Here is a 23,682-nt window from a genome sequence, read left to right as displayed (position 1 = left end):
CTGGGTCTGACCCTGGGATTCTGGTTTAGTTAACCCTGGAATAAGGCTGAGTATCAGGATTTCTAAAAGCTTCCAAGAGAATCTAACGTGCAGCCTGGGGTGAGAACCAATGCCCTAGAGCAACTACATCATTTCACAGATGGGAAGTGGAAGCCCAGAGATGGGAATGTATTTGTCCAAGGACACACAGCAAATGAATGAATACAGGGTGTTTCCTCCTCACACACTGCAGGGCACAAAGCATCCAACTCCTTTATTTGTCATCTCTGATCATTTCTTCCATACAGATGATCTCATCTGATCCTTCATAACTTCTGGTGAAGTAGTGGGCAGTCATTCCCCCCATCTTACAGATAAGGATATCAAGGAACAGAACTGTCCAGGTGACTTGCCCAAGGTAAAGGCAAGAACCTAGAATGCCCAGTTCCTGGTCCAGCGCTCTTTTAGCGCCATCCATTGTCAGGTGCAGATTCTAGAATGAACAGGTCAATCCTGTGAGGTGGGTTCTAGGTGTAAAAGGGAAGGACTATGAGGGGACTTCCCTGGTGGCTCAGAGGTTAAAGCGTCTGCCTCCAATGCGGGAGACCCGGGTTCGATCCCTGGGTCGGGAAGATCCCCTGGAGAAGGAAATGGTACCCACTCCAGTACTCTTGCCTGGAGAATCCCATGGACGGAGAAGCCTGGTAGGCTACAGTCCACGGGGTCGCAGAGTCGGACACGACTGAGCGACTTCACTATACTATCACTATGAGGTGACATTCTAGAAGGGTGGAGAAGGTAGGGCAGGAGGCAGATGACTGTTCCCTCACAAATAGGGGCTTTGGGGCAGCCATGTCCTATTTCATGTCTCCACAGACTCAGCCAGGTCTTCCGTCTTCTGGCCAAGGTGAGGGGGCTCTTGGAACTGGGGGGTGTACAACTTCCTGAAAACCTGAGTCCTGCTCTGGGGAGGTGGTGGTTCTGCTTGCTGGGCATTTTTGGGCTTGCCCTGGAGTCAGTTCTCTTTGAAGAAAGCCATTCCCAAAGTCCTTGCCAGGAGCCACCCAGTTATTCATTCATTCATTCAACAAACAAGGCTCCATCACCTACCTGCATTAGGGACTGATTTGGGGTGTGGATATGAGTAAAACCCAGTTCCCAACCACCAGACCGCCCTCTTGGGCAGGTCTTAATTGCTCCTGATCCCAGTGCTTTGCTACTATGCCCTGCCCCTCAGGGCCTCCTCCTCCGAGACCAAGAATAACACTCCATCCCATTCCTGTCTCTGCAGGTGGGGCTGCTTCTCTGGGCTCATCTCTTGGCCTCTATAGTCCTATAGAGCCAGGGGTTGTAGCCTCTGGCGGACAAGGCCCACTGAGCCAGAAAGCTGAGCAGGTGACACCTGTTGCCCAGGCCTGGGGCCCGGCCCCTGGGGGCACTGGCTGGGAGCCACCGAGGCAGGAGTACAACTGGTACTGCCACAAATTCCCCGCCGCAAGGCAGCCGGAGAACCTGGGCCGGGAGGATGGCTGCTCCAGAAGCAGAGCCCCCCAGCCGGGCGGCCCCAGCAGGCCTGCGCCTCTGCTGCTGCGTGGGCTGTCACCTGGGGCTCCGCCGATGCCCGACGACGCAGGGGGGAAGGAGGCCAACTCCCAGCCCGACATCTGCATCCTGACTTTGGCCATGATGATCGCTGGCATCCCTACTGTGCCCGTCCCGGGCCTGCGGGAGGAGGACCTGATCCGGGCGGCTCAAGCTTTCATGATGGCCCATCCGGAGCCGGAGGGGGCTGTGGAGGGGGCCCAGTGGGTGCAGGCACAGACCCACACAGCCTCTGGGCCAATGGCCTTAGCAAGATCCCGGAGGGGCCAGCCTCCTGGCTCCTACTTGTAGCTGGATGAAATAGCACCAGACACATAGGGTGGCTTCTCCGTATGGTTTTTGGGCAGGCAGGGTTGGTGGTGCCTATGGCAGGGACTGGAATAAGGTGGTGGTCTGAGCCACTCTGACAAATACTGGCCCATTCAGGGCCCAGACTCCAGGAAGTTCCCAGAAACCATTAAGCTGGGAGACAGGTCTTTGATCAGAATAGTTACAATGAGAATTACTGAGGTAGGTGGCCCTGCTTGGAGAGTGGAGGCTTCTTTTGTACCGTTTTGGTACTCCCATCAGAATTCTTGTGCAAAGCCCTAGGCAACGTGCACTTTTCTCCTGCCTTTTGTTTCTCACTCTGCTGAGGGCAGGTGATGAGACCACAGGCAAGGAAGGAACATTAACTCTTACTTGAGCACCCACTGGGCATCAGCCCATCACATTCCCATTCTCCTCTCATCTTACCAGTGCTCTAGGGAAGCTCCATTTTTACAGGTGAATGAATTGTGGCTTAGAGAGGTGACTTGCCTCAAGTCTCAGGGCAAGTAAAAGGCAGCACCAGGCCTCAGAAAACAGACAGGGAAGAAACCAGTCTGTAATGTCAGACTCTGTAGAGTCTAGTCGCTCTATAGTATTGGGGTGGCCAAAAAGGTTGTTCAGGTTTTTCCTAACATCTCACAGAAAAACCCGAACATTTTGGCCAACCCAGTATTTCCTAAACTTCCTTCTAGGAGACAAAAAACTAGACAAGTGCTAAAACAGACAACATTCACTTTAATAACCTCAGGATGGGGGAGTGTGGCAGGTGGTAAGGCTGAGAGCCAGGCTCTCAGCCTCTGGGGGGCTTTTCCTCTGTGGGTAAGGTGTCATCTCATGATTGTGGAAGCTCTTACCAAGTCCGAATCTTCATCTTCACTCAGTGTCTTATCTCTTATCCTACAGTAGGTATTACCTGTTAAGGCCCTTGAGCTAAGAATGGGTTTTACTTTTTGAAAAGGTTAGGGGGAAAAAAAAACAACCCACACAACAAAGAACCAGGAATATACAACAGGCTGTAAGTGCGCAACAAAGTCTAGGATACTGACTATCGGGCCCTTTATGGGACAGCTTTGCTGCCTCCTGTTTTAGGAATCTAGACACACGGGTAGCAGGCTGCAGAAGGGTCTGAAGAAGTACAGCAGTGTGAGTGTTGGAGGGTGTGTGGGGGGGGATGTGAGTGATACACGAGGATGAACATCACGGGTAATCAGAGTTGGACCTGCTCATAAGGGCCAATCCAGCTGTCGGCCAGTTCCCGCAAGGTGCTGTACCGCCGTTCAAACTCCTCCTGGCTGCAATGCTGTAGGAGCTGACTCACCTCCTCCGTGAGGAGAGCCACGGCCAAGCGCTTCTCCAGGGTCTCGCTCCATGTGCTGCCCAGGATGTCACTGAGGTTGGGGGCACAGCCTGCCGTCCACTCAGCAGGCAGCATGTCGGGCTGGAGCTCCTGGCGGTGGGCACTGAGCATGGCCAGGATGTGACGGCAGGGCAGATGGAAGGCCTGGTTGAAGTAGCAGCTGCAGCTGGCCGGGGGCTGGGGCTGCACCCTGTGGGTGTCCTCCAGGATCTGTATGTTCACCTTTTCGGAACCCGAGCCGATGAGGTGCATGGATTTCTGGACCACAGCAAGCTCGCCCAGGCAGAGCTGGGCGGCCGGCCCCGTGCAGATGGCATTAAGTGAGTGCTGGATGCGGGCTTCCACCAACTGCTGCACTTTGGGGCTTTCGGGACTGCCCTCCACGGGGGTGTAATGGTTCGGGGGACTCGGGCCCAGGTTGAAACTCACCTTGTCTCCTGAGTTCTGCTGCAGGTACCGGAGCAGGGCGCTCATGCCTTTTTCCACCACTGGGGTGGTGCCAAAGAACTGGCTGAGGAGGCGGGTGGTGACCTCCAGGCCCTGAAAATAGCGGCTGCTCTCGGCTTGGCTTCTCCAGCGGTGGGCCAGCCAGATGCGGTCGTTGAGCAGCCAGTGTGAGTGGAGCGCGGGCAGCTGGGCCGGCGGGATGCAGGTGCTCAGCAGCGCGTACAGCTTCCGCAGGTTCCCGGCCGTGGCCGAGCACATGGTGCTCCGCAGGGCCGTCAGGAGCAGCCTCTCCACCGGCTGCTCGAGGGCCAGTTGACAGAACTTGCCCTGGAGGAACTTACAGATGTGGAAGGCCGAAAGCAGGACCTCAGCTGCGGGGAACTCCATAGCGAGGGTGGGCAGTAGGAGGAAGTAGGGATCCACCAGAATGGTACAGACTCTCTCCCATGCTGGGTTAAACTTCTTGAACACCTGGAACATGTGGGCCAAGCCTTCAGCATCCTCCCTGGCAAGAATGGCGAAGTAGACGGCCCGGGAAAGATGACCCTCCAGTGGCACCCGGGGTCCATCCACCAGGAAGGTGTATAACACCTCACCCCTCGGGTTATAGGTCCGGTGGATAAATAGGATCTCGGGAAAATGGGTAAAGACCCTCTGCATATAGCAGCTCTGATAGTTGAGGGTCTCCAGCTGGGCAGTCTTGTTAAGCTGGTAGAGCAGCAGAGGTGGGCTTGGGTCCTCAATCAGGAACTCATTCAGCACTGTCAGCGCCATGGGGAAGATGGGAAATGTCTCGATGCCAAGGTCAAAATATTTGCTCTGTGTGTCTGCCAAACAGAAGGCTCCCACTCTCTCAAGCTCCAACTAAGTCAAGGCTTGAGGCTAGGCTGTAGACACCAGATCTTAATCCAAAGATGGGCCTATGGAGAAGAAAAGAGGTTTAAGGAGCCAGTAGGGGTTTGGCTCTTCAATTATTCACGCAGACAATATTTTATTCCTTAACTATGTATCAGCACTGTTCTGAGGGACATGCAATAAACATGTAAACAAACAAGGATGTATCAGATAATGAAGTTTATAAAGACTCTAAAACGGGGTAAGGGTAGGCTGGAGGAGGGAGGGATGCCTTAGCCAAGGTGGCCAAGGAAGCCCTCTCTGGGTGGTCGGAGGATGACTTGGAGCTGAGAGCTAATTGATAAGTCAGCATGGAAGGATTTGGTGCCAGGAGATTTGAGTGAGTGTGAAGGGCGGAGCTGCCTTTTTTTCTCCTTAAATATTTAAAATATTTGTACAGCACTTTGTATTTACTTTTTGGCCTCCATTCTTTCATTGGTCCTGGTATATACAAGAGAACTGCAATTGCTCCACACTTACTGTGTGATCTTGGGCCAGTCAGCGATCCCTCTAGGCCTCAATCCCTTCAACGAAAAACGGGGTTAACAAGTGTTCATAAGTCTTTCCTCCCTCTACTTTAATCCCTCTATTAACTGTAATACTTAGCTCAAATGTTTCCTCTATTTAGCCCCTCAAACCGGTTACTGTCCCCATTTTACAGATGAGAAACTGAGGCTCAAAGAAGTTAAGTGACTTGCCTACCATCACCCAGTAAGTAGCTGGAAGCTGAGTCTTTGGCTCGGGATTGTGACAGCTTGCCACAGTAAAAAACCAGAGACAGAGAGGGGATACGGCCTCTGACCTCTCACCTCTAACCCAGGTGGCAGGATGTGGATGTCTGACGTTCGCATTCGGGGTCTGGCCAGAGCCAGAAGAGAAGTCAACCTCCCACCCCTTTGGGGGCTGTGTCACGGTGACTACGGTCACCAGCTGCCTCACACCACCCCTTCAGGAATTACTCACCCACAGCTTGGCTCCGTCGCCATTTCTCCCTATTTGACCCTGCCTCTGACTCTGACTGACCTCTAGGCTCACCAACCGCGGTGCCAGCTTCCTGTGACTCGGGCCAATGGCCTGAGGAATTCGCTTTCGGACTTTGTGGCAACGACCAATCATAGCCCGGCGACTTGTGGGCGGGCACTGTTACCAGGGTTACGAGGGGCTCGGCTGGCGGCAACCAATGAGAGCCCGAAGACACTAGCATCCTTTGGAGTCTGAGCTCTGAAGCTGAAACTGCGGAGCCACACTTATGGGAAGAGGGCTGGAAGGGCGGGTTACTATGGAAACTCCCTCAGAGGGCAAAAAGCAAAAAGGAAATAAATAGCAGCGTTTCAAGATTTTTTTTTTCTTCTCTGGTCAAATTCCAAAGCCCCAGGAGGGTAGGAAGTGGTGCCTGTGTGATTGCACTGTGTCCCGTCTTATGGGGAAGCTGAGGCCCGGGTCTCAAATTTTGCTTCTCTCCAAGGGTCGAGGGGCCCAACTCTCGGAACTGAGGAGATCGAGGTCTTCTTGAGAGAGCTGAACTTGGGTATTGCTCAGCCCAACCCCTCCAGTATTTTACAGGCAAGATCCAGGATAGTGTTGTGACTGTTAAGGTCATGGTGAACTAGTGCAAGAAGCAGGATTGACTACCATCTTTTGACCTCGGTTCTGTTGAAGATGGTTCTTGGAAAGCTGGGAAGCTACCAGGCTTTAGGTGACTAAGGTTACAAACTAGCAACAACAACAAAAGTCTGTGTTGGTGCTTAAACCTCCATTGAATCTAGAAGGGAAACTGGGATTAGAACAGGCCAATGGATTCGTTTTTGCAGATGAGGAAACTGGGGTCAAAGAAATTAAGGACTTGCCCACAGTCACCCAGCAAGTTGAGAGCAGTCAAGTCTTGGACCCAGGTTTCTTCCCTCCCAATCTATTTGGCTTCTTCAGGCTAGAATATGAGGCAGCCTGAAGTCCATGTTGAAGACTTGGTTGCAGGAAGAGGATGAAGCAAGGGGAGGATCGCTAATCATTGAATTTGAGGCATCACACTCTATTTGGCTGCACAACACCCAGATTCCTTCACTGTTCAGGCAGAACACATTTCTCTTGCTTATTTGCTTTTATTTAAAGAACAGAAACAAAACAAAACTTTAATATGAATAAAAATAGGTACAAACACATTCTTTGTAAAGAGCAGCAACAGCCAAGTAGCACGCTCCTTCCCTTTAGTCCCTGAAACCAGGTCCGTTTTATCTCCCCCTATCCTGGGGCTGGGTTATCATCTCTGTAAAGTTAGTAAGGTCTGATCTCAGGGGTTGAGGGGGAAAGAGGAATGACCTTTCTGCATGGAAATAACTTTGGCCTTGAACAATGAATGAGGCTCCCAAGGAAAACCAAAGGCAGGGCAGAAATGGGGCAGATTCAAAGGACTGTCAGACAGTAGGGTTCCTCTTCTTTCTCTCGGAACCATTTTCCTAACCCTGCCTAGAAAGACGTTGGTTAAAACGCTGACCCCGAGCATGTCCTGCCCGCTTTGAGCTCTCAGACTGCTAGGGAGAGGGGCTGGCGGCCTAGCCTGCCAGCGCAAGTTCTTCAACCGTGAATGGTGGCGCCAGCAGGAGCCAGTCCCTCCCCTTCCTCCTGCTTTCCCCAGAGGAAAGGGAGGCAGCCCACATCCCTGAAGTCCCCTGGCTGGTGACTGGGCTCAGGAGGCTGGCAGGGGGCCGCCCAGATGTCCACAATCTTGCGCAGCGTGGAGCAGCGCTCCTCCAGCTCTGGTCCCTCACTCTGCATCAGCAGATTTGCAAGCTCCCTGCTTAGGTCCTGAATCATGTCATTCCGTCCCGGCTCTCCTGGCTGGCCTGCATCTGCCGGGATCAGAATGGGGTCCCGGAGCTCCCCGCTGGGCCCGAGGAGGTGCTGGTACCTCTTCTGCCACCGGCGGCACACCATGGCTTCGCTCACGGGCCTCTGGCTGGTGTGTAGCAGTGCCAGGATGTGTCGGCATGGCAGGTGATACCGCTGCTGAAAGGAGCAGCTGCAGCTGCAGCCGTCTTTGCTCACCTGATGGGAGTCCTCGAGCAGCTGCACGTCCACGGCACAGCCAGCCACGTCCACCAGGTGCGTGGAGCTCTGCACCACCACCCACTCATTGTGGCACAGCTTGTAGGCCAGGTCGGAGCCACTCTGGTGTAAGGAGGCCAGCATGCCGCCCTGCGAGGGCTGCCCCTGGGGAGGCTGCCATGGCGGCCCCCGCACCTGCTCTGGCTTGGCATCCTGCACAGGGGGCCTGCTGAGGCTCCCTCTGCAGATGCCAGAAGGCTTCTTGGACTTGGGGGCCGTGTTTGCTGACCGGGCTCTCTTTAACTTGGGGGGAGCAGTGGGCAAGTTCTTCACGCCTTTGGTGTTAAAGAAGTCTATGTAATCCACGAAGCGGAGGATGCAGTCCAGCAGCGACTGCTGCTCCCGGAAGAGGCTCGACACCTTGCTGGTGACGATGTCCAGACTGTCCATGTAGGTGCTACAGGCGTGCAGGCCCTTCCTGACGTGCATGTACCACAGCAGTTCACAGGAGAACCAGTGGGCCTGCAGGAAGCTGAAAAGCTGCTCGTCGAGCAGGGCCCGGGACATCTGGCAGAGATTTTGCAGGCTGGTCTCGGAGGTGACAAACACGGCCTCCCGCAGGGCTTCCTTCATGAGCCGTTTAAAGGACGGATCTGCGGAACTACGATGCAGCTTCTTCTCCAAGAGTCGGGTCGTGTGATAGATGGAGAGGAGGGTGCGGGCACCAGGAAAGACCTCCTGCAGGATGGCTCGGTGAGGGAAGGATGGGTCCACGAAGACCACCTTGACCTTGGGCCAGTCTGAGTTGAACTCCGTAAAGATGCTTAGCATCTTGGCCACGGAAGTGGCTGTCTCGGCCTTGAGCACCGCGAAGTGCACCACCCGCCCCTCTCGCTCCTTGCTCTCCACCAGGAAAGCGTAGAGGATGTGGCCCTGGGCATTCTCTACCCGGTGCAGCAAGAGATTCTCTGGGAAGCGGACAAACAGATCGCTCATCTTGCTGCTCTGGAAACTGAGCCGGTCCAGGTCTCGGCTGCTGCCCACACTGAAGGAGGCCATGGAACCCACGTCCACCTTAAGAAAGTTCTTCATCACTTTGGCTATCTTGGCCAGGTCAGAAGGAGTAATGCCCTCCTGCTCTGGCTTGGCGGGTATTTGCACCTTGTCTAAGCAAAACGATGGTTCAACTGGGGGCTTAGCAGCTGTGCCAAGGTCTTTGTTGACCTCAGGCTGTGCAGACTGGAGTTTCTTCTGAGATTTGCCGGTGGCGTCTCCTCTAGGACCCGTGGTTTTGGGGTCAGTGTGTATATGCTGTGTGTTGAGTTCACTGATGAACAGTCTATCCAGTTTCTCATTGTACCGCAGGAGCAAGTATGCTGGGCACATGTCTGCTTCTGCTGCTCTCTTCCTGTTTGACTGGGTCCGAATACAGACAAATTTCACCTGCACATATCTAGGGAAGGCAGAAGCAACAATGAAACAGGTGCTGACCACTCATTTTTCTCTTACAAGTCTAGGCCCTGTAGGGACTTACAGTGCCTGATACATTTCCTAGAGACCACAGTGTGGTATAGGATATGGGAGAGAAAGATTCACGTTCACACTCCAGTCCCAAAGTGGTCAGGTCTTTCTTCAAGACCCCATCCAATTAAAACACCCTTAATTTGCATCTACAGAAGTTCTAAGCTCCAACTCCTTTTATTTACTCTCATTTTCCCATCTGTAGTTGTCAATCTGAGGCAAAGATATAAGGGGAAATAGATAAACAGCAACAGCAGAGCTAGTTACCTGCTGTCTAAAGTGTCCTTTCATTCCTGCCTTCAGGGAGCCATTGCCTTCTCTGCCTCCTCCCTCAGGCAGCAAAAATAAAAGAGGTCTCAGGGGTTAGGGTAGATCTGGGCTTTCTCTCTAAGAGGAAAGATCTGGGTTCATCTTTGACTTAAAGAAAAATGTCTACATCCTGAGAGAGTGAGAACCCTGAGGCTTGATGATCCCTGGGATTCTACCAGCATTGCCATTCTAGGCTGAAAGCGCCTACTCAAAGGAAACTGGTAATTAAACTGAATATCTGTTCTCTCCCCCTCTTCTACCTTTGAGGCCCAAATTAGGTCCTACCTTCTCCAGGAAACGTTTATGGATGCCCTCAAGCCACAGTAATTGCTCCTTACTTAAGATTCATAGCATTTATTTGGAACAAAAGGTTAGCAGATTTTTGGGGTAGCAGTAGTGGTTACACAGTGGGGAGGCTGGAGGCTGACTCCTGGATTTGAATCCAGGCTCTACCACTCAGAAGCTGTTTGATCTTAGGCAAGGTACCTCACCTCTCTGTATGCAGTTTCCTTAACATCATAAAATAAAACTAAATAGGGTTGTTACGAGATTTAAATAAGCCACCGAGGTAGTATTTGGCCCAGAGCCTGGTTCAGCCTTTTATTTATTCTAAATAGGAGTCATCAACTGTTATTACAGCTCCTAAGACTTGTGACCTATTCTTGGGTGTTTATGCAGTACTTTTCCAATTGGATGGGGCTGTTTTCAAGTGTCAAGAGTAAATCAGTCCTCAGCGTATTCTAAGCACCTGGCACAAATGCTATTCTTTCAGCAGATGCTTGTCAAAGATGGGCTGGCTAAATGACTCAGGGACCACAGGTGGGTGGGACAGGTCACACCCCTGCCTCCTCAGAGAGGTCCCAACCTAAAGATTAATGAAGGGGAAAAAAAAATCTCAGCCTCTGGCATGACACGACACAACGCTGGCATCTCAACAACCCTTTCCAAACACTAATCCATCTGGTCCTGTTTGCTCACCCTGTGGGGCAAGCTTAGAGAAATAGGAAGTCTGGCTTGAAATTACAGGGCGGAAGGGCCTGAGGCTGAAAATGCCTGCACCTGCTGTGTGCACAGCAGCGGGGCGGCCACGTCATCCCTGGCTCAGGGAGTGGCCTGGTGATACGGCAAGGCCAGCAAGGTGTGACCGCGGTACAGCCTCCGCCTGATCTCCCGCCTGTTTTCCATTGCCCCCACCGTCTTACTCTATTGTACCCTAGAAAGACCAACTGCTTCCCGGGTTCCCTACACTGTGTCTCACCTCTTTGCCTTTGCTCGTGTTGTCTCTCTGTCTGGAATGCCCTACCCACCTGTCTTCATCTCAGAGCTTACTCAATCTTCAGGACTAGATGCAACTACCTTCTTTCCTAGGAGGCCTCCCCCAAGCCCTCAGGATGGGCCCTACCCTTCCGCTGGCTCAACATCTTGGCATAGATCTTAGCTCATTACATTGTATTGACTTTATGTGCTCATAATCCATGCTTGTCAACCTAGTCAAAAGAAAAACAAAAAGACACTGGTGAGTGCCAACCATAAAACTCTTTCCCCTTTTCCTAGTTCATTAACGACTGCACCTCCCTGTGGAGACATCAGCATTCTTTTTAATTCCTCCTTCTCCAGGTTTATATCCAATATGTTAAGTCTTTTAAATTCATTTCTCCCACTATTGCATGTATAAGGATTACTATATGCCAAGTTCCATGTAAACCTCTTACATGCATCATTTCATGCTAATAAAAGGGTTCTACCATCCACATTTTACAGATGAGGCAACAGGCTTAAAGAGGTTCTTGAGCATGAGAATCTGGGATTTAACCCTCTGGCTAAAACTGGAGAATCTGGGATTTGAACTAAGCCTGCATGGCTACAGTCTATGTAGTTAACCATTATGTTGCCTGTCTTCTTCCAAAATATTTCTCCTTCTGAATTCTCATTTTTACCTTCCTCAACTTGACCCTCAATACTTTATTCAGGTTCAATAAGGTCCTTAAAGATCTCCAAACATACTGCGCTTGTTGGCATCAAGCACTTCAAACTTCAGGGGCACTAGGTTAAAGCCTCGGTCATTTTTTCCTGCTTCCCTTAATCTTTGGTATTGAGCTGTAACTTACACACAGTGAAATACACAAGTCTTTTGGAAGAATTATTGGAGCACTGTAGTAATTTTAATCTATATTTATTTCTATCTCCCAAGTGAAGGCATAGACTCTCTTTAAGACAGGGATAGGGTTTTATACTTCTGAATCCCCCCTAGTGCTTCTATCCCAGCATGCTCAGCCAGGACCTGAAGGAAGGAAGTCAGCCAAATCTACTCTGTAGGTGTTTATTTTCCTCTAACTGGACTGTGCCCCCCGTGTACTCCCAGTGCCCAGTACTGCACCTGGCACAGAATAGGTGCTCAGAACACACACATTAAAGGAGTGATGGCATGACAGGAAATTCATCTTACAGTTTGAGCGGCACAGTAGGAAGATCACCAGGAGAGTTCTGTCAGGTGACTTGGCTTCTATCCCAGCACTACTATTAACTGTAACTTTGGACAAGTTCTTTGTTTAATTTCAAACATTTACTAAGTCTGTTTTGTACCAAACACTATACTAGTTGCTCAGAAGGTGATGGAGACAAATTAGGCTCTACTGTCAAAGTCTGTTGAGCAGGGAGATTAGTACACAGATGATCAGTAAAGTCAAAACTAAGTGAAGGGTTAAACAGAGGTATGACTAATACACTTATAACTGAATAAAGACTAATCCCCCCTGACTATGGGGATTGGGACAGAACTAAAGCTTTCGATTAATTTTCCATGAGATTTGTGTCCCTGTTGCGTGTAAACTGTACCTTGAGCAATGGACAGAATTTTTACAGGTGAAGTCAAACCATTTTAGACAACATAATCTGAGTTAGGAACAAGACTCAGAAGATCTGAGTTTAATTTCCAGCTTTACCACTTAGCTGTGTGAGAGTGAACAAGTCACTTCATTTCCTCTCAGCCTCCAAAGCTTATCTATAAATACAGAAATAACCAGAGCACTGGTCTCTGAATAATCAGTACCTGATCCAAGAAAAATCACTACAACTAAAAGTGAATTCAGGCTTCCCAGTGGCGCTAGTGGTAAAGAACCTGCCTGCCAATGCAGGAGATGTCAGAGATTCAAGTTTGATCCCTGGGTTGGGAAGATCCCCTGAGGAGGGCGTGGCAACCCACTCCAGTATTCTTGCCTAGAGAATCTCATGGACAGAGGAGCCTGTGGGCTATACAGTCCATAGGGCTGCACAGAGTCGGACACTACTGAAGTGATTTAGCACACACAAAAGTGAATTTGTTTAAAAGGTTGTGGCAGAGAAAGGTAATTTACAATATGATATCACCTATATGTGGGATCTAAAAAATATAACAAACTAGAGAATATAACAAAAAAGAAGTGGACTCACAGATACAGGGAACAAGCTAATGGTTAACAGTGGGAAGAGGTAAGGGGGGAGGGGGAGGATGGAGTAGGGGACTAACACTTTCAAACTATTAGGTATAACATAAGCTATGAGGATATGCTGTACAACATGGGGGATATAGCCAATATTTTATAATAAGAATGGGGTAAAATCTTTGAAAATTATGAATCACTATACTGTACACCTGTAACTTATGTAGTACAGTGACTATTCTTTTCTTTCCTTTTTTTTTTTTTTTTGGCCACATCTTGAGGCTCGGGAGATCTTAGTTCTCTAACTAGGGATCAAACCTGGGTCCATGGTAATGAAAGCCCATGTCCTAACCATCTTAGCCACTGGACCACCAGGGAGTTCCCTCAACTATTCTTCAATTAAAAAAAAAAGGCATGATCGGTTGGTAATTAATCCAATATCCCCCATCCCCCTCCTTCCTTCCTTTGGGCCAGTTTCATTCAGGTTGTTATTCCTCCCCACACAGCTAAGTGCTTCAGGGCTGGTCTAAGCCAATTAAGGTAATCTTGTTAAGAATGGCTGTGGATACAGGTCCAATTCTGCAAAGAAACATGATAGGAAGTCTGTAGGAAACCAAGGCAAGCTTTTTCTTCTGAATGTGACTCCTACATATGTGCCATGTGGTGAGACACTCTGAGGACAAAGCTGAGACTTGAAGATGGAGAGTGGAAAGAAACGGAAAGCCTGAGCCACTGAAACAATCACCTTTTCTGGGCTAAGAAATAAAGCATTTTGAGTCAGGATTTTCAGTTAATTGCAGCCCAAAAGACATTTTCAGAATCCATGTTTGATAGAAAATAGTAGAAAAAAAGATTTGAGCAGATCTTTAAAAAATGAGACGAAAATTATGAAAATATTGTATGTAATGAAATTTAAGTCATGTAGAGATGTGAGAAGGAAATGGCAACCCACTCCAGTGTTCTTGCCTGGAGAATCCCAGGGATGGGGGAGCCTGGTGGGCTGTCGTCTCTGGGGTCGCACAGAGTCGGACACGACTGAAGCGACTTAGCAGCAGCAGCAGAGATGTGAGAGTTGCACTGTAAAGAAGGCTGAACACTGAAGAACTGATGCTTTCAAATTATGGTGCTAGAGAAGACTCTTGAGAGTCCCTTGGACTGCAAGGAGATCCAACCAGTCCATCCTAAAGGAAACCAACCCTGAATATTCATTGGAAGGACTGATGCTGAAGTTGAAGCTTTAATACTTTGGCCACCTGATGCAAAGAGCTGACTTATTGGAAAAGACCCTGATGCTGCGAAAGATTGAGGGCAAAAGGAGAAGAGGGTGGCAGAAAATGAGATGGTTTGATAGCATCACCAATTCAATGGACATGAATTTGAGCAAACTTTGGGAGATAGTGAAGGAGAGAGAAGCCTGATGTGCTGCAGTCCATGGGGTTGCAAAGAGTTGGACACAACTTAGCAAGTGAACAACAAGCTATAATGGTGGCTGTCTGCCAGTTCTTAAAATAATCAAAGAACCACTTGAAGAATCAATTTTTTTTTTCCTGATGTATTTCCCCCAAACACTCTTATACTTTATTTCCTGGCTCACTTTCACAATATATAAAGGTCAATCTTACCAAAATATTCCTGTGCTTTATGATGTTTCCCAAGGGCCTAATTTAATTTTTTGCTCTGGAAATCCTTTGTTTTTCAAGTCAGTATCACATCATTGTCCTTGATTTTCCTTCTCCGTCTGTCAGCTGGCATAAGGCTGTGGGGAATGTAAGGATTTCTCTATTGTGACTCTCAGGGACTTCACCAAGTACCGCAGCTCTTGGAAGACATGCTATTTCAGTTTGCAATCAATTTTATTTGCATTGTATTATCCTGAGGTTTACCTCATCTATTCATTAGCCAGAAATTGACTACCAAAGATGTTGATGGAGTTGGTGGAGACAAGCAAGAAGGAATGACTAAGTAGTAACTAATTTTAAAAGTGGCTAGTTTGTTAGCATGATTTTCGTTTTCCTACACAGCCTTGTGACTAGAAAAGAAAGAAAGTGAAGTCACTTATTCGCGTCTGACTCTTTGCAATCCCATGGACTATAGCCTACCAGGGTCCTCTGCCCATGGGATTTTCCAGGGAACAGTACTGGAGTGGGTTGCCATTTCTTTCTCCAGGGGATCTTCCCAACCCAGGGATCGAACCCAGGTCTCCCGCAGTGTAGGCAGATGCTTTATTGTCTGAGCCACCAGGGATAGGTGGAAAATGAAAACTCAGATAACAAAGGCTTAGTTCAAAGGGTGTGATGGGGATTAAATAAAACTGTAAAATCCTTAGCAGAGGAGGGAGGTTCAAAAGGGAGGGCGTATATGTATATGTATACCTATGACTGATTCATGTTGAGGTTGATAGTCTTCAGTCTAACAGCTACCTTTTTTGAACACTTTTTTGGGAAGGTGTTCCAGTGTTCAAAAAAGGTAGCTATTAGACTGAACAGCAATGGAGAGAGACAACAGAATACCTCACAGGATGTTTGAAGACTATCAATCCCTCAAAGACATAACAAAAAGAGAAACACACGTAACAGTCGTACATAAAAATATGGGAAGGGAAACTGGGCATAAAACTCACAATCTCCCAGTTGATTGGGATTTTGGGTCATTTAGTAATAACTCCCATGACACAATTCTCTGACTCTTTTAAAAATACCTATCATTTTCTGTCATGTATACAACTATGACTTTGGCAAATATTACTGTGCTTAAACCACTAGCAAGAGCGTCTTGCTTACAATGTGGGAGACCTGGGTTTGATCCCTGGGTTGGGAAGATACTCTGGAGAAGGAAATGGCAACCCACTCCAGTACTCTTGTCTGGAAAATCCCATGGATGGAGGAGCCTGGTAGGCTACAGTCCATGGGGTCACAAAGAGTTGGACACGACTGAGGGACTTCACTTTTAAACCACTACGTGTATTTTACGTAATCTTCGCCACATCCTCCTCATTTTGCAGAGGATGAAACTGTGTTGTGGAAATTAAAAGTCTTGTTGGCTTTAACTGAGTTAAAGCCTGTCTTTCTGACTTCAGAGTTCTCACTTTTAACAGATACGCCAGCTTTTCCTGAACGTCAAGGAATCACCGATCCTCTTTCCATATGCCATAGCCATTCCTATAATCTTTGTATTAGTATTTTCAAATGGTTTTCTTTAAATCAGCTCAGTTTATTTAATGAGGATCTTTATGTGTAGATATTAACATGAACACTTAAAATCATCTCGCCTGAGCGCCAGTAGCATGTCTATCTGGTTGCAGGAAACACCGCTCTGCTAAATTACTCGCTGAAAACATTTCCCCCACCTGCCCTCCAGTCCCACAAGAGAAGGGCTCATCCCACACATCCATACATCATTCAAAAAGCCCAACTCAGTGCACTCTGGCACAGAGTCAGTATCCAACACAAGCTCCAAGAATACCCTTTACAACACCCTAACAAGCAGTCACTCCCTCTCTGCTGAAGGCCTAAGCTGCTCAGAATTCACTTCCTCCCAAACTAGCTCTGGCATATGATTCTCCTCAAGGGTACAGACCACAATTCACTCAATCTTTTTATCCTAGCTCAAGCCTGCAGGGGTAAACCTTTTTACCTCTCACTAGAAATTTGTTGGCTGAATCAACACCGGGATGTTGTTACAAGCCAGTGGTTGAAGAGGCAACTTCGAGCTGTGGCAATAAACAGGATGGGTCTGATCTTCAGTTCTAACACCTTGATGCTTTCTTACAACTTCTGAAAATCTTCTGACTTCTCTGGCAATCCAGTAGTTAAGACTCTGCACTTCCAATGCAGGGGTGCAGGTTCAACTCCTGGTTGGGGAACTAAGATCCCACATGCTGTATGGTGCGGCCAAAAAAGAAAAAAGAAAGAAATCTTACCCCACTCCCTGCTCTGACTTGCTCGCTCATTTCTGCATATTCTTATTTTCCTTGACTGTAACTGTACCCTAAATTCAGACTTCCCTGGCTCCCACCAGGTGGTTTTGGGGCTGGGGGTGGTTTTTGTTACAGGTTCTCTTATTTTCCTCTTTCAAGCCTTGACTACCCGGGCCTCTGCTCCTTGCCTGCCTTGACTCTATCCAGCTTTTCTCCTCCCTTTTGCTCAAGAACAGAGGAGCTAGGGGGTAACCGCCTCCAAAGAGTTACATAATGAAACTAGGAGCCTTAATGTAAAGCAGAGAGGTAGAACTTCTAGTCCTCTTAACATTCAACTTCTCCTGGCCTTTTCCCCTAATCTGCACAATAACATTATTATAAAGGCAATAATATTTATGGAATATTTTCTGTGTAGCAGGCCTTCTGAGAAATACTTTACATGTATTAACTCATTTAATGAGAGTGAAACCTGCTTCTGACAAGGAGATTCAGAGGTTCAAGTCAGGTAAGGAAGTGAATGTGCTCTGTAAACTTATCTCCAGAAAATATCAGGGATGGCTGTTTCTTCCTCCCCAAGAGCCCGCACTGGCATCAAGTGTCAGCCAACACCCACGCTATGTACAAGATTAAAGTTCCTTGTCTTTGCTCACCTGGTACCCTAGACTGTTCCTTTGGCTCTGACTACTAGTCTTCCCTAGACTCTTCAGTTCAGTTCAGTCGCTCAGTCGTCTCCGACTCTTTGCGACCCCATGATTCGCAGCACGCCAGGCCTCCCTGTCCATCACCATCTCCCGGAGTTCACGCAAACTCACATCCATCAAGTAGGTGATGCCATCTAGCCATCTCATCCTCTGTCATCCCCTTCTCCTCCTGCCCCCAATCCCTCCCAGCATCAGGGTCTTTTCCAGTGAGTCAACTTGTCTCGTGAGGTGCCCAAAGTACTGGAGTTTCAGCTTCAGCATCATTCTTTTCAAAGAACACCCAGGGCTGATCTCCTTCAGAATGGACTGGTTGGATCTCCTTGCAGTCCAAGGGGACTCTCAAGAGTCTTCTCCAACACCACAGTTCAAAAGCATCAATTCTTCGGCGCTCAGCTTTCTTCACAGTCCAACTCTCACATCCATACATGACCACTGGAAAAACCATAGCCTTGACTAGGTGGACCTTTGTTGGCAAAGTAACGTCTCTGCTTTTGAATATACTATCTAGGTTGGTCATAACTTTCCTTCCAACGAGTAAGCGTCTTTTAATTTCATGGCTGCAATCACCATCTGCAGTGATTTTGGAGCCCAAAAACATAAAGTCTGACACCGTTTCCACTGTTTCCCCATCTATTTCTCATGAAGTGATGGGACCAGATGCCATGATCTTCGTTTTCTGAATGTTGAGCTTTAAGCCAACTTTTTCATTCTCCTCTTTCACTTTCATCAAGAGGCTTTTGAGCTCCTCTTCACTTTCTGCCATAAGGGTGGTGTCATCTGCATATCTGAGGTTATTGATATTTCTCCCAGCAATCTTAATGCCAGCTTGTGTTTCTAACAGCCCAGTGTTTCTCATGATGTACTCTGCATAGAAGTTAAATAAGCAGGGTGACAATATACAGCCTTGATGTACTCCTTTTCCTATTTGGAACCAGTCTGTTGTTCCATGTCCAGTTCTAACTGTTGCTTCCTGACCTGCATACAGGTTTCTCAAGAGGCAGGTTAGGTGGTCTAGTATTCTCATTTCTTTCAGAATTTTCCACAGTTTATTGTGATCCACACAGTCAAAGGCTTTGGCCTAGACTCTTACTACTATCTTATTGATTGATTGACTAATTGGCTTTGAGGCTGACCAGAAAGGGAACCTGGGCCCTTAGCAGTCCTAACCACTGGATAGCCAGGGAATTCCCTCTTACTACTATTTTAAGGAAATTGTTATTTCTGCAATTAGAATTTAATATTTGTCTCCCTGACTGGAGGGCAAGCTCTATGAAGGCAGGGACTCAACTTATGTTTTTCAACACTGTTTCTAGACAGTAGCATGGAGTAAGTTTTCAGTTAACAATTGCCAAAATCAATGAATCAAATGGCTCATACAATGGAGTGATGTGGAGTAATCTCCAAAATACACTGATAAGTGAGAAAAACAAGGTGCAGAATGATACATAAAAGCAGTATGCAAGGGACTTCCCCAGTGGTCCAGCAGTGAAGACTCCAATGCAGGGGGCCCCAAGTTTGATCCCTGGTTAAGGAACTAAGATTCCACATGCGGTACATTGTCACCAAAAACAAAAAAAAAAGTCAGTCACCGGTGTTTCTTTTTTTTTTTTTAAAGGTGCATATGTATACACAAGATATATTTTTTCAAGCTCAGAGTATGTCAGGAAGATAAGAGTGGTTGTCTCTAGATAACATACTGGAAGGGACATTGCCTTTTGCAAACTTTGATGTAATTTGACATTAAAAAAATTAAATGACTATATTGACCACTCAAAAACAAATTCATTTAAATAACTGTTCAACCTGCAAAAACGAAATAAAACTAATCTGCACCTCTGTTAGCTAAGTCCCTGACATTCTTTTTGGTACTGCTCCAGCATAAATCTTCCTTCTAGTCAAGTATGTCTCCTCACTGCCTTCCAGGTACAGCATGTTAACATATGCACTGGCTCACACACCACTTTTCCCTCCAGCATGTTAACCCTCCTGTCACAGGCAGATGGGCCCCTGAAGATGCCAACTTCCTCATCTCTAAAATTTGTCAATATGTTGGGTTACATGGCAAAGGGGAATTAAGATTGCAGATGGAATCAAGGTACTAATTACCTGATTTTTTTTTAAAATTACCTGATTTTTTAAAAGGGAAACTATCGATTATCTGGGTAGGCCTAATATAACCACAGGATCCTAAAAAATGGAAGAGGGAGGCAGAAGGGGCACCAGAAAAGGAGATGGAACAAGGCAGGATCAGAGTGATAAGATGTGAGGACCACACCAGCCACTGCTGGTTTGAAGATGGAGGAAGGGGACCATGAGTTAAGGCATGTGGACAGCTTCTAGAAGCTGGAAGGGGACCATGAGTCAACGCATGGGGACAGCTTCTAGAAGCTGGAAGGGGACCATGAGTCAAGGAGTGTGGACAGCTTCTAGGAGCTGGAAGGCTTGAAAATGGACTCTCTTACAGGGACTCCAGGGGCTCCGCCAGTGGCTCAGAGGGAAAGAAGCCGCCTGCAACGCAGGCGCCTCAGGAGACTTGGGTTAGATCCCTGGGTCAGGAAGATCCCCTGGAGGACACGACAACCCACTCCAGTATTCTTGGCTGGAGAATCCCATGGACAGAGGAGCCTGGAGGGCTGCAGTCCATGGAGTCTGAAGTGACTTAGCACACATGCACAGGGACTCCAGAAAGAAATACAACTCTGCTGAGGCCTTGGTTTTAGCCCAGTCAGATCTGGGCCTGACTTCTAACCTATAGAACGGTAAGCTACTAAATTTGTGTTGCTTTCATCACTGTGTTTGTGGTAATTTGTTACAGCAGCAGATAAAAAATACACCTCCTGACACCTCCTTGTCTCTGAGGGCCCAGCTCAAGCCTCCTCGTCTCTCTTTACTTCCCCAGCCCACTGTGACTTTTCTCTGAGTCCCTGCAGCTCCAGTTTCACTGAGTTATACATTTACTACTCGATGACTCAATCATTCAACGGTCACTTAAGGCCTGCTGTGGGACAAGCCTTGTGCTAGACCCTGGAGGTGATCCACCCGAAGGGCGTCTAGGTGCATTTATGAGGGGTTTGGACTTGATTCTAAGCAAGCAGCATGGTGTCAATCAGTGAGAATGCAAAAAATAGTAAACCAGAGTCCCTCCCTCAAAGAGCTCAGCAAACCAGGGAAACCTCTGTAAACTATATTCCAAAAAGATGTGCAAAGAGCTATAACAAGCGCTGTCAGAACACAGAGTAGGAGCACTGAACCTAAGCTTCAGGGAGTTAAGAAAGGCTTTTTGGAAATTATGCTAGTATCTGAAGGAAAAGTAACAATTAGCTAAGACAGAGTTTTCCACAAGTGGTCCAAAATGACTGCAGAGAACACATGAATGTTTAATACTTACTTATAAAAGATATACTATTTTTTGGCCAGCATACTGTTACTTCTTATATAGTATTACTTAGATTGGTTCTAAAGTTTCTTTGAATATTAGAACAATTTAAAGAAAAATGTTAGGTAAATTGTAGTTCAGGATATACAGTACAGAAAGAATAGTATACAAAACAACTGATGTTTGAGGAAGAGAGAGCTATAGTGATGGACAAGGTTATTCTAACCAGCAGAAGTGGTTAAGTGCAAGGACTAGGAAGCTATGGGCTTGGGACAAGAGCTGATCATGGAGTAAGTTGGTGAGTACAGAGCACACAGTGCAAGATGGGGAGGTCAAAAGGGTTAGATGGTCTGGTGAGCCAGGTTAATAATAGTCCTGGACTTAATCAAGAGAGCATCAGGGAGGCTATTGCACTTTATCTGGCCTATACTGTTAAGCAGTTTGAAGCAGGGCATTTTTTTTTTTTTTACATTCTTTCATTGCTTAGAAAGATGCTACAGGCATAGATCAAAGTCCAAACACCTCACAGTCACACTTTATGGGGTTCTCCATAAAGTATTGGATTGGGTAGCCATGCCCTTCTCCAGGGCATCTTCCTGATTCTGGGATCAAACCCCACTCTCCTGAATTGCAGGCAGATTCTTTACCATCTGAGCCACCAGGGAAGCTCGATGAACATTTATTGATGAAAGTCTCTCAGTTGTGTCCAACTCTTTGCAACCCCATGGACTATACAGTCCATGGAATTCTCCAGGCCAGAATACTGGAGTGGGTAGCCTTTCCCTTCTCCAGGGGATCTTCCCAACCTAGGGATCAAACCCAGGTCTTCCGTGTTACAGATCTATTCTTTACAGTGAAGCCACAAGGGAAGCTTTTATTGATGGGTGAACTGCAACTGACATGACCTCCTGCCAGGTATGGCATCCTACACTGTTTCTCAAACATGCCACATTCTTTCATATATTTGTGTCTTCACTCCACAGCTCCTTCTGGTCAAACCCCTCTGTGATACTTGATATTAACCACTGAACTTCTGCACTAACCTTCTGCTTTCATTCACAGCCCAGCAGAAACCATTACTTCCAGTGTGAAGCCCTTCCTGTCTTCCCAGACACTTGTCACTTCTTCCTCTGCACATATCTAATAAAGCATTTGTCACACACTAGTCCATGTACTATGCCATCTCAAGCTCTTCGAGCACAAGTTTAATTACTTATTCATATTTATCTGTACCCAGCACAGCACTGGACTTCAGAACAGGGAAAAAAAAACACCACCTGCCTGGCCAGAGAGTGAGCTTTGGCCAAATGTCTCAACCTAGAGGTCTCAAACTCAGATACACTTTGACTCTCAAAGTTGGCCCATAGAAAGCATGTTCACATGTGAATTGATTTCCAATCTTTTAAAAGTGGACACATTCACATAAAGCCTGGACTGCTAACTCCGTTTGCCCCATATCTGGGAACACTGGATCTTCGCTCTCACATGGAGACCATCAGCTGCAGTTAATTGGCCTGTTCTCAATTTTGCCCAGTTTACACGCCTATTCTCCCTAGCACAAAGACCTGGCGTTGATTGTTTCAACATTCCTTTTCATATAGTTAAATTAAAAGTTCAGCTTTCTTACACGGGGCTGTTTCACCTGAGTCCTGAAGGCAAGTGAGTTTTCAGCCCTTAGCTTAGCCTCCAAGCCTCTTTTCTCATCTGCCAAATGGGAAAAATGACATTTACCTGTGATTTTCAATACACCCCTGTAGGTGAAAGCGTGCCTAGAATAGAGAACGCTGCCTGGGACATGGGAAGTGTTTGAAAACCGGTTTGTTAATCTTTGGAGCTCGAGAACCATTTACAGAACTAAGAAAAGAATGAAAGAATGAATGACCAATCTAACGAACCAACGACTGACCAGTGTCACTGCTTTGTAAAGAGAAGACATGAACAAGATTCTCGCCAAGGCCTTTTCATCCATTGTGAAGGCTATACTTTGTGTCTGGGATATGGCAGGTGCTCAAAAAATGCGATAAACTGCAGTCGTCATGAATTCCAGGAAAGCTGGGAATGAAGGCATGAGTGAGTGGAGGTGACGTGGGTGGTCAAAAGGCGATGCCTGTGGAGGTTTTGCGCTTTTCCCAGGCACCAAGCAGGTGCTCAATGTGGAATTGCTCAGAGACGGGGCATGGTCGGGGGGCGCCCAGGTGCACTCCCTCCTCCACGCCGCCCTCCTTTTTGGGACCGTCCGGCCTCCTCCCCACCCTCCTGCCCCGCCCCCGCCACGCCCTTACAGGATGTCCTCGCGGATAGAGGTGCCATGGTTGAGGTTGTGGTACCGGACGGAGACGCAGTTCCTGAGAATGAAGGAACACTTGTTCTCCTTTTTGTAGGCGCTGAAGCACTCCTTGAAGTCCTCGTAGGTCTTGAAGCAGCTCCCGAGCTCCATGGCCGCCCCCTCGGCCCAGCCAGGGGCTGCACTAAGATCAACACTGGGGATCAGAGGTCACCTAGGAGGGCCTACAGGCTGTTGGTCCCCAGGATGCCTTAAGAGCGGGCCTCTATTGGGTGCCTTGTTACGGAGCTCAGGAGAAGCCCTCTGCCTGAGACGGTTACCGTGGGTTAGGTGGGTTTGCTCTCCGACAAGTAGGGAAAAATGACACTGAGCCCTTATTATCCAGTCTCGAGGCTCCGCCCCCTCACCGTCATATCCAGTCACGCATGGGTTCGCCGGACTGGCACTCATTTTCCTCAATTGCTAGAGAGCAGATGGGCTCGCCCATCCGAAGACTGACAGGAGCACCGACCAATCATAAAGAGGA

General features: G+C 47.8%; 3 protein-coding genes across 4 annotated transcripts; 1 reads left to right on the top strand and 2 right to left on the bottom strand.

Annotated features, from left to right (window-relative positions):
- On the top strand, nt 669–2,508 carry SPATA25 (spermatogenesis associated 25). The gene has a single exon (XM_013968866.2). The coding sequence runs from the start codon at nt 1,201–1,203 to the stop codon at nt 1,870–1,872; it is 672 nt and encodes a 223-aa protein (XP_013824320.2). The 5' UTR covers nt 669–1,200; the 3' UTR covers nt 1,873–2,508.
- Nucleotides 2,606–5,907, bottom strand: ZSWIM1 (zinc finger SWIM-type containing 1). 2 transcript variants are annotated; one of them, XM_018057936.1, is made up of 3 exons: nt 5,552–5,907; nt 5,069–5,112; nt 2,606–4,614 (listed from the first exon to the last, which is right to left on the bottom strand). In XM_018057936.1, the coding sequence occupies exon 3, from the start codon at nt 4,466–4,468 to the stop codon at nt 3,098–3,100; it is 1,371 nt and encodes a 456-aa protein (XP_017913425.1). In that variant the 5' UTR covers nt 4,469–4,614; nt 5,069–5,112; nt 5,552–5,907; the 3' UTR covers nt 2,606–3,097. The 2 variants fall into 2 exon arrangements, with proteins under 2 accessions (XP_017913425.1, XP_005709717.2); XM_005709660.3 differs by lacking the exon at nt 5,069–5,112.
- ZSWIM3 (zinc finger SWIM-type containing 3) lies at nt 6,681–23,626 on the bottom strand. Its single transcript, XM_018057935.1, has 2 exons — nt 23,155–23,626; nt 6,681–9,083 (listed from the first exon to the last, which is right to left on the bottom strand). The coding sequence occupies exons 1-2, from the start codon at nt 23,307–23,309 to the stop codon at nt 7,160–7,162; spliced, it is 2,079 nt and encodes a 692-aa protein (XP_017913424.1). The 5' UTR covers nt 23,310–23,626; the 3' UTR covers nt 6,681–7,159.

Source organism: Capra hircus, chromosome 13 (genome assembly GCF_001704415.2).
Source record: "Capra hircus breed San Clemente chromosome 13, ASM170441v1, whole genome shotgun sequence".
NCBI lineage: Eukaryota > Metazoa > Chordata > Mammalia > Artiodactyla > Bovidae > Capra > Capra hircus.
The sequence above is the reverse complement of the archived record's forward strand: the minus strand, read 5'-3'. Positions and strand labels throughout refer to the sequence as shown.

Coding starts and splice junctions, on each gene's coding strand:
- ZSWIM1 (XM_018057936.1), bottom strand. CDS start 4,468: ATGGCGCTGACAGTGCTGAATGAGTTCCTGATTGAGGACCCAAGCCCA.
- ZSWIM3 (XM_018057935.1), bottom strand. CDS start 23,309: ATGGAGCTCGGGAGCTGCTTCAAGACCTACGAGGACTTCAAGGAGTGC. Junction 9,084..23,154: donor TCTATCCGCGAGGACATCCT/GTAAGGGCGTGG, acceptor TGCCTTCCCTAG/ATATGTGCAGGTGAAATTTG.
- SPATA25 (XM_013968866.2), top strand. CDS start 1,201: ATGCCCTGCCCCTCAGGGCCTCCTCCTCCGAGACCAAGAATAACACTC.